This window comes from Podarcis bocagei (genome assembly GCF_964188305.1).
Source record: "Podarcis bocagei genome assembly, chromosome: 13".
Taxonomy (NCBI): Eukaryota; Metazoa; Chordata; class Lepidosauria; order Squamata; family Lacertidae; genus Podarcis; species Podarcis bocagei.
In genome coordinates this window covers 17643254-17653172 of record NC_138138.1, presented here as the reverse complement: position 1 = coordinate 17653172, position 9919 = coordinate 17643254, and the positions used below count along the sequence as shown (strand labels likewise).

Below are 9919 nucleotides of genomic sequence, written 5' to 3'. Positions count from 1 at the left end.
TTCTAATTAACCTTTATCTGGTGTTCTAGTCAGGTCTTAATACTTTCCAGTACCCATGACAGTTTCTTAGTTTTCCAAATGCACCCGAAAGTTGAAAAAGGTTGAGAACCCCTATTTCAGAGAGACCACAGAGGATTTTTAAAGGAATTGCACATAGGAATTGTAACAGATAAAATATAACATAGTTGTAGGATGTAGAAAAGGGGAGATTAATTTACCCATATTCTGATAGAACAAATAAACAGAGATGATAGGTTAATTTGTTACTTCTTCTTTATTAACTTCTCCTTGCAGTTCAGATCAGGCCTTAACACAATGATGTAGCATTTGGGAGCAAAGATGGAGCCCAGTAAGCCAGCACTGGAGGCCAAGATGGAGAAGATCTCCACAGCCACCATGTATTTCCCCTTGGTGCTCAGGTACACTGGAACAAAGGAGATCCAAACACTACAAAACAACAACATGCTGAAGGTGATGAATTTGGCCTCATTAAAGCTGTCAGGCAGTTTCCTGGCAAAAAAGGCCACAACAAAGCTGAGAATGGCCAAAAAGCCCATGTAGCCCAGGACACAGTAAAACAGGGCAACTGACCCTTCGTTGCAGCCTAGAATGATTTCTCTCTTCACTGAGTGCATGTCAGAATCAGGAAATGGGGGAGATGTTCCTAACCACACAATGCAAATGCCTGCTTGGATAAGGGAACAAGAAATCACAATGGCATTTGCCAGTCTTTTCCCCACCCACCTCCTCATTCGGGATCCTGGTTTGGTGGCCACAAAGGCCAGAACCACCGTGATCGTTTTGGCCAGAACACAAGAAATGGTCACTGTGAAAACAAGGCCAAAAGCCATTTGTTGGAGCAGGCAGCTCACTCTTTCTGGAGGGCTGAGGAAGATCAATGGGCAAAGGAAGCAGAGCAGGAGGAAAGTGAGGAGGGTGTAGGTGAGGTCCCGATTGTTTGCTCTGACAATGGGTGTGTCCTGATGTTTAATGAAGATGGCTAGGACCACCACTGTGAGGATAGAGAGAAAAAGAGCAAGCAATGCTAAGCTCATCCCTAGAGGCTCTTTAAAAGACAGGAAGCTGATGGTCTTTGGAATGCATTGTGATTGGTTCCTGTGTGGATAGTGATCTTCGGGGCACCCAACACAGTCATCCATATCTGGAAAGAAAATAATATATTCAGATTTGAGATGTTATGGATAGCAACTACAAATGCTACCATTGTGAAACTCTTGAGGTTAAAATAGAAATATCACAGGTGTCTCCTTTATACATTCGAAAAGTACCATGTATATATTGTGTCTCCTACCTTTCTGGGATGAAATCTTGCCTTGAGGACATGGAGCACAATCATAGCAGCAGAATGGCTCCCCCTCCTTCTTTTCCTTCCTGGAACCAGGAAGGCAATTTGGGTTACATACAGAAAGGGGTGGAACCTACCCATTTAAATAAATACACAAACATTTTAGCAGAGAGAAATTATTAGCATTCATCCCCACCCCCACCCCCAATTAGAAATAAGAAGACATTAAACTACTTATTCCAAACTCAGAGTCAAATTATTCATTTTACTGTTCATGCTTTTTAAACAAAAGAGTGCTCAACCTGACCATCTTTGTGCTCCCTTCAGGCCCCCAAAAAGAGCGCATGAGGGCTCAGGTTGGGAAGCGAATTGGGAGTTTATCTTCACCAGCCCTGCATCCATTGTACCCATGCATAATGGGAATAACTGGTCCACACCCGATTTTCTAATCATAGCACATGTTTAAAATTTTGCTTCTTTGAGAGAACAGCCGCATAGTGTCAAGAATGATTTACAAATATTGATAGATGCAAAAGAGAGAAGAGGTTTCTCTCTGCCATATATAACATTATATTACGAAGCATATTGTTTTTGTTGCTTGAAGGAATGGATGACACTGCAGATTCCACATATCTTAGATTTAGAGAATATCTATACATTGATTGATTGATTGATTGATTGATTGATTGATTGGTCATGATAATATTTTATGTAGTGCAGAGAAAATATTTCGAATCAGGCTAGAAAGCCAGGGATGGGCTGCACCGATGATCTATAAGTGCAAAAACGTTCTCTTTTTTTCTATCTTTCATGGATGTAGGAATTATGCCTCACCTGGTGAAAGCTCTGGTGCCACACCATTCTGTTGTCATCAATGGAAATCAGCTGACCTGGGACAGCCTCCCCACCCAGTCTTCCAACCTTGACTCTCATGAAGGAGTTATTTGGAAAAGTGACAATGTTGGCAATATCAAAGCCAGCTTCTACTTCCCTACTCTCACTGAAAGTTACTGTTTCCCCAGCAGAGTTGTTAAAGGAGACACTCGTAAGGAAGGGATGGAGCTGCATTGGAAGAAAAATAGGAACTATGAAGTAATGCATATGTCTCTCCTTACTGACACTCAAGATGCCTCCAACATTCAGTACTGGCAGGGACTCCTATGCAAACAGAATCCACTCATTGGAAATGGTTCGTAAGGGGAGCATTCACAGAGAGAGCCAATGATTTCCTTTCTCTCCTATAGGGAAAATCCTAATGCATTTCTGACCAAGAAGAAATCACAGGAAAATGCATGGTTTTCAGTTCCCACTGCTTGGATATCTCCCACCCCACGGAAGAGAATCGTAGGGCAAACGGCCTCAAAAAACCATCATGCAGACATCCAATCAGTGCATGAAGGGGGCTAATGTCATGGAGTAAGAGGTCCTACCAGGCTTCCTCTATGTCACTTCCCTTCACTTTGGAAGCAAATGGGCAACAAACCAAATTCAAATTGTAACTTGCTAAACAGGGGAACTATCTTTCCGAATGGGAAGTAGAATAATTTGGCGTTCACTGGAAAGAGCACATGTTAGGGTTTTGCACTCTTATCTCCATGCCTTTATTTGCCTTTCTGTCAAATAAATTGTATGTTATGATAGGTATTACCTGCCAAGGCTGTAGTTTCTGAAGCTCCTGCATCCCTCCTTCCACCGTTGCCCTGTATTTGGTCCTCGACAAGAACATGGCATGTAGAGCATGTGCTGTGGCATAAACAGCATTATAGATGCTATAGCTGTGGCTTGTTATGCTCATCTCAAAGCCAGACGAAGGGAGATTTTCCAGCTTCTCCTCACCAGTGCAGGTTCCACTGGCCTGCTCCTCTGTATTGGGGCTTGGAAATATACAGAGAAATACCTGTGCCCAGAACTGCTTGACAAAGCCATTTCCATTTGCCTCAAAAGGATTTTGTGCCTGAAGAAAGGCTTTGAATCCTTGTACCACATTTGAATGAACTGCAAAGGAGAGGGAACCCTGGAAGACTTGCATGCCCATGCTCATTTGAAAGGTCAGTGCTGGGAAATCCACCAGTGCTGTCAGAATCCACACCTTGCCCACGGATGTCTTGGTCACATTTTCCAATTCACCAAGAGCTACTATGTCTCTCAAGGCAAGCATAGACTTTGTTTCTCCATAGAAAACCACCACCTTGGCTTTACTTTCCATAATAACTTGATAAATTTGAATCCAGTGCGGATAAAGGTCATAATACTCAGCCAAATATGTTGTTTTCAGGGTTGTCTCTGAGAAAGCCAAGCAAATGCCTTTCTGGGAGAGCAGAGGTTTCAGGGCCTGAATAAATCTCTCTCCACCTTCACTTTCTCTAGCAAGCAATCCAACCCACGTCCAACCGAAGTGCAGAAGTAACTCAACAATCCCAGTGTACTGATGGGCTTCATTGGGCACCATTTTGTAGAAGGAAGTGGATTGACTTTGACTACCATCCTCTGGAGAAAAGGACCCATAAGTGAGCTAAAGGGAAATAAAGGAGCATCATCTACAATTGCAGAAGGTCTGGGTATGTGCATCCAGGAGGCAAAATGAACCAGTTGCCTAAAGAAGGCAGGTTCCAGAAAGCTGGGAGGAGTGGCAGGTTGCACCCTGTGTTTCTCAGCTTCCAGCTCCTTCTGTGCCACCCCTGCATGCCCAGTTTCCTGCTCTCCTGCTTTCCTCTCCAACCTCCACCTTTTCTTTCTCCACTTTCTCCTCTATGCCTTCCCAAGCTGCTGCTTTCCTCTCCCCTGTTTTTTCACTTTGTTTCACCACAGCATTTCAGCTTCTGATTTCATGGCATCTTCCCGTCCTCTCTCAAACCACTAACACACAGAATCCCTATGAAGTGCCACAATGTGTGGGCAGCTGACTCCTGATAGGCAGGCTTCCAGCTTTGCAAGAGAGCAACTTTTGTCTCCAACCAGTAGCCCATGGAGATAACGGTGTTTTTAGGTGTGTGTGGACAAGGAAGTGGGGTGAGAGGAGAACTCTTCTACCAGCACATTACATTGTGAAGGGCAGAATCACTCTCCTTTGTCTCTCACAACTATTTCTATATTAAAGAAATCCTTTCTGAATAGAAGATATGATGGTGAATGTTTGAAATCCCCAAGGCAGCATCTTACCTGAGGGATCTTGTAGATGCCCAAGATGTTTGCCAGGTAGATGGAGGTATCCAAGTCCAGTCCCGCAATAACTGCCATCAGGTGTTTCTGGATTTTGCACTTGTAGTTGGGACTAAGTGTGGAGAGAAGGTTCAGAGCAGCCCAGTAGGTCATCCTTTCATCGAAGTAACTGTCATAGATGTGGAATCCCAATGTGATATTAGGCAAAATCTTAGGGTTCTCATTGATCTCCTTGACAGCAAATACCAAGGCCAGAATATGCTGGTAGTTCTTTGGCACAATACTGCAAAGAGAATTTTATGCTGTATCATAGAGAGATATACTATGCGTGTATTTCAGGGGCCTCTTTATAATTCTTCAGAATTTTAGTGTAAATTTTGCCCTAATACACACATATCTGCAGAACAATTTCAACTAAGAGAGCAGAATTTCAGCTTAATGTAGGACTCATTCAGACTTCCCGATTCCTGCCATTTCTCTCCAGGAAAATCTGATCTTTACCACTGAAGTGGAACTCACACCTCCCTCATTACGTCTCCCAACTGACAGTTAACTGACTTTTATTCACAGATCACTACCTTCAGCTGAATATAGTCAGAATGTATCTAATCCATGCCCTGTCTATAACTATTAAAGACAATTGTCTAGCCTGACTTGGATGAGAACATCAGAGGCTATTCAAGCATCACCTCAAAGGAGAGGCGAGCCTTTAAGACACTTCACACGAAAGTTTATGAGTTGAATATTAAGAACAGAGAAGGGCTTTCCATTTTAAACTAGGGAGGTTCAATCTTTGAGTCCTCCTCTTGTTAAACTCTCCTTGGAAGAGATTTGCTGGGATGTGGGGAGGAGGGAACATATCAACAAGACCAGGCTCTCTTATCTCACTGACACATTCAGATCTGCATTTCTCTTCAGTGGAAGTAAATCCCACTGAAATCAGGGGAACTAGCTTCTGAGGAGGCCTGGTTAGAGCTGGGGGATATTTCAGTATCATTTGACATTTGATGTCTTTACTGGGTATTAAGGCGCTGGTGGATAGTTAGCCTTTCTTTGAAGTCTTCTTTGTCAAAAGCAGCAAAGAGATGAGAAGCAAGTCCACCAACAATAAGATGACCAGGTTGGTAGTATTCATGTGGAATTCTGGACAGATCATGGATGGTGCAACTGATGGTATGTTTGCACACCAGATGTGGCAGATGAAAGAGAAGGGGCACAATAAACAGCAGCATATTGAAGCAAATGTTCTTTCTCATCAAACAGCCTTATTTCCACCCAGCACATGAACCTTGCTTAAGAACCACCTGCAGTACAATATTTGTCCTTATCATGAGCAGCACTTCTCTAACAATTCACAGATTAAAACCCTATTTTACAACTTGATTAAGAGAAAGGTAAAGATCCTTCCTCTTTCTCTGTCCTCTCCCTTCCTGACAATGGCAAGAAGAGATTATAATACCCATGTTTTGACATTGGTTAGTATTCTCTGGAAATCTACTGAGACATTATTCAAGGGATACTTAGCCATGCTGAGAGTGATAATTATAAGTGAGATAATAACAAGATCCCTTTACATCAGGAACATCAGAAAATGCCCAAACATAATAATAATAACCCTGTTTCTGATGTTTCATTCAAAGTTCTTTCTGACTGTTTATGGGATGACAAAAGGGCATGCAGAATTAACAGCAACGAGGAAGAAAAAAACAGTGGGCCAGTCTCTTATTGGTGTTGACCAGTGGAAATGATTAATCTGACCTCCTAAAATTTCCCAGCTGAACACCAGTTCATTAGTTTTCTGATAATTATACTGGGATGAAGGAATGGTGAAAAGGACAACTATTTGTGTTCCTGACAGAAAAGCACCTCACCACTAGTCAGTGGGACACTATATAGAATTAATAAATAAAGAGTAGTGAATGGTGGTATTATATTTTCTAATAAAATGGAGCTTAATTTTACTCATGTTCAAAATACTTTTACTCCAAAATATTCATTCAGAAGCATTCTGCCCATCGTATAACAATAAACCCATTAAAAATACCAAAATCGTTATTCATTGAGTTTTAAGTTTAAAACCCCCACACCAGGAATGGTCTAGCATATATTGCCCATGACCACAGGCATCCCCCACTGCACACAATAAATAACCAAATAATTTAATTAATACCCAGAAATGGAGGGAGAGAGCTGGAGAGTTCTCATGGCTTGTGAGGGCAGAGACTGGAGGTACAGCAGGGGGTTGTTTACGCTACTCAGCCCCCCCCCCATGACAGATCATGTGCATAGAAGAGCAGCAGAAGCAGCAACTTTTCCCACACATCCTCCAGTCAGCCCCCAAAATTCCAGATGTGTGTATTTTAGGTGCAGTATTTTTGATCTGGAATGGAGGGAGAGCAGCAGAGAAGACATTCAAAGAGTTTTAGAGAGTACTCCCCACCTATCCAATTTTTTATTTATCTATGTGAGCCACTTGAACATAACCCCCAAGTAAGTGGGACTCACTGTACTGAAATCTCTGAGACTGGTTCATCATGACAGTAGCAACTCTACTGAAACCTTACTGAGACGAAAAAAATATAGAAAGGAATGAGACTTTTTAAAAAAATGCCGCTCAGTGTATTGTTTTTTCTTGTTCAGTTTCTAATCAATTACCCTCTGAATTTCTAGTCAGGTCTCAATATTTTATGGTACTGATGGTTTCCAAAATAATGCTTAGGGTTAAACCAAGATAAGGGGCTCCTGTTTCAGAGAGACCATATTTTGGTTTTAAAAGAAATTGCACATAACAATTGCAACATGTAAAATATAACAGAATTTAATGGTGTGGATACGGAGAGATTACATTGCTCATAGTTTGGTGGAAAAAAACCAAAGGATGAAAGGATAATTTATTATTTCCTCTTTATTAACTTTTCCTTGCTGTTCAGATCAGGCCTCAACACAATGATGTAGCATTTGGGAGCAAAGATGGAGCCCAGTATCCCAGCACTGGAAGCTAAGATAGAGAAGATCTCCACAGCCACCATGTATTTCCCCTTGGTGCTCAGGTACACTGGAACAAAGGAGATCCAAACACTACAAAACAACAACATGCTGAAGGTGATGAATTTGGCCTCATTGAAGCTCTCAGGCAGTTTTCGGGCTAAAAATGCTACAACAAAGCTGACAATGGCCAAAAAGCCCATGTAGCCCAGGACACAGTAAAACAGGGCAACTGACCCTTCGTTGCAGCCTAGAATGATTTCTCTCATCATTGAGTGCATGTCAGAATTAGGGGATGGAGGAGAGGTTCCTAACCACACACCGCAAATGCCCACTTGGATAAGGGAACAAGAAAACACAATGGCGCTTGCCAGTCTTTTCCCCACCCACTTCCTCATTCGGGATCCTGGTTTGGTGGCCACAAAGGCCAGAACCACCATGACAGTTTTGGCCAGAACACATGAAACAGTCACTGTGAAAACAAGGCCAAAAGCCATTTGTCGGAGCAGGCAGCTCACTCTTTCTGGGGGTCTGAGGAAGATCAATGGGCAGAGGAAGCAGAGCAGGAGGAAAGTGAGGAGAGTGTAGGTGAGGTCCCGATTGTTTGCTCTGACAATGGGTGTGTCCTGATGTTTAATGAAGATGACTAGGACCACCACTGTGAGGAGAGAGAGAGAAAGAGCCAACAATGCTAAGCTCATCCCCAGAGGCTCTTTAAAAGACAGGAAGCTGATGGTCTTTGGAATACATTGTGATTGGTCTCTGTTTGGATAGTGGTCCTTTGGGCATGCAACACAGTCAACCATGTCTGGAAGGAAAATAATACATTCAGATTTTGGATGTATTGGAGAGCAACTGCTAACGGTGCGAGTATGGAATGGATAATGTTAAATTAGAGGTATCACACATATTTCCAGAATAACCAGAATGAACATGATGCATGAGAACTCCACCTCAGCACTTTGCGTTGGGTTATGTGGGGTGTCCTGTGATGGCTTGCTAACTCCACATAAACCACATTGTTATTGTTCAGAATAGGGTACGGTCCATGAACATTTTGCACAGGGGTTCCATTCCCAGCCCTCTTCCACCCCCACGCCCTATGCTGACCCCATTCCACCCCGCCCGGGTATGTGATCGCGCATCAATCAGACGCATGTTTGTTTGTTATTGCGTGAACTAAGACAGGTGTCTCCTACCAAGTCATATCACTGGTGCATTGAATTCAAAATTGCCAGCTGTATTTTAACCTGTGACAAAGATTAGATCATGGGTGACAAACAGATTCTTCTTAGGTCCATAATCCTTTATGGGGGCTGTCTGCCAATAGGTATGGAGGAGAAATTTGGTTTTTATGCCACTTGAATGGGAAAGTTATCTAAATTGAACTCCTTGTAACAACACGTTAATCAAAGTACAGATGCCCTTAAAAATGTTTACTTCTTTAAACATTTGTGATGTAGTTCTCCATTCAAACAATACATACAAAAATGCACACGTTACCACAGATTTATTTATCCTTTTCCTCAACTTCTAACATGACTCATTTCCGAAAAACATATATCCTGATTCTCTTACCCTTCTGGGTCGAAATCTTGCCTTGAGGACATGGAGCACAATTATAGCAGCAGAATGGCTCCCCCTCCTTCTTTTCCTTCCTGGAACCAGGGGGACAACTTGGGTTGCACACAGAAAGGGGTGGCATCTCCCCATTGAAATAAACACATAAACATTTTAGCACCCAGAAATTATTAGCACTTTTTGTTTCCTTTTTCTTCCAACCAACAGTAGGAAGACACTAAACTACTGTACTTATTCCTGACTCAGTGCCAGCTACTGATTTCTTTTTCATTGGTTTAAAATAAAAATAAAAATAAAAAATGCTGAAACTTACCATGTTGGAGCCCCTTTCAAGCATTCAGGAAGAATGCATGAGGATGCAAAGGGGAAGAGGATTGGGGATTCTCCTTCACCAGCACTGCCCCTATTGTCCCCATACAAAATATAATACCTGTTCCAGCCCCTATTTTCCAATCATAGCATGTATAAAACAATTGTGCTTCTTGGAGAGGACAGAAACATACTGTATTTTTCGCACCATAGGGCGCGCCTAGTTTTTAGACGGGGAAATCAATAAAAAAAATATCCCCCCCGCCCCAAAGAGCAGCTTACAGGCTGCGCACAACCTCTCCCTGCCGGAGGGGTTGCGCGCGGCTATGGCACAAGCCAAGGCAGCTAGCAGGATGGATCCTGCTGGCTGCTTTGGCTTCCTCTTTAGCCCTGCGCAATCTCTCCCTGCCGGGAGAGGCTGTGTGGAGCTAAAGAAACCATAGCCCCGTGCAGCCTCTCCATGCCGTAGGGGTTGTGCGCGGCTATGGCACAGGCCTGCATTCGCTCCATAGGACGCACACACATTTCCCCTCAATTATTGAAGGGGAAAAACTGCGTCCAATGGAGCGAAAAATATGG

At 42.8% G+C, this 9919-nt stretch overlaps 1 protein-coding gene across 4 annotated transcripts; it reads right to left on the bottom strand.

The window, feature by feature from the left end:
• Window positions 1-255: 255 nt before the first annotated feature.
• On the bottom strand, window positions 256-9525 carry LOC308571061 (vomeronasal type-2 receptor 26-like). 4 transcript variants are annotated; one of them, XM_081166367.1, is made up of 5 exons: window positions 9029-9525; window positions 4466-4748; window positions 2141-2368; window positions 1313-1439; window positions 256-1162 (listed from the first exon to the last, which is right to left on the bottom strand). In XM_081166367.1, exons 1-5 carry the CDS (start codon window positions 9058-9060, stop codon window positions 264-266), a joined length of 1569 nt encoding a protein of 522 aa, XP_081022493.1. In that variant the 5' UTR covers window positions 9061-9525; the 3' UTR covers window positions 256-263. The 4 variants fall into 4 exon arrangements, with proteins under 4 accessions (XP_081022493.1, XP_081022492.1, XP_081022494.1 ...); XM_081166366.1 differs by lacking the exon at window positions 9029-9525 and adding an exon at window positions 5483-6705; XM_081166368.1 differs by lacking the exons at window positions 2141-2368; window positions 9029-9525 and adding an exon at window positions 5483-6705.
• Between the last annotated feature and the right edge of the window lie 394 nt (window positions 9526-9919).

Bases quoted from the DNA above. Each gene is read 5' to 3' on its own strand.
- LOC308571061 (XM_081166365.1), bottom strand. From the start codon at position 3,755: ATGGTGCCCAATGAAGCCCATCAGTACACTGGGATTGTTGAGTTACTT. The intron at 2,369-2,954 runs GTAATACCTATC...CTTCCAATGCAG, and splicing joins AGAAACTACAGCCTTGGCAG to CTCCATCCCTTCCTTACGAG. The intron at 1,440-2,140 runs GTGAGGCATAAT...TTAAATGGGTAG, and splicing joins GGCACCAGAGCTTTCACCAG to GTTCCACCCCTTTCTGTATG.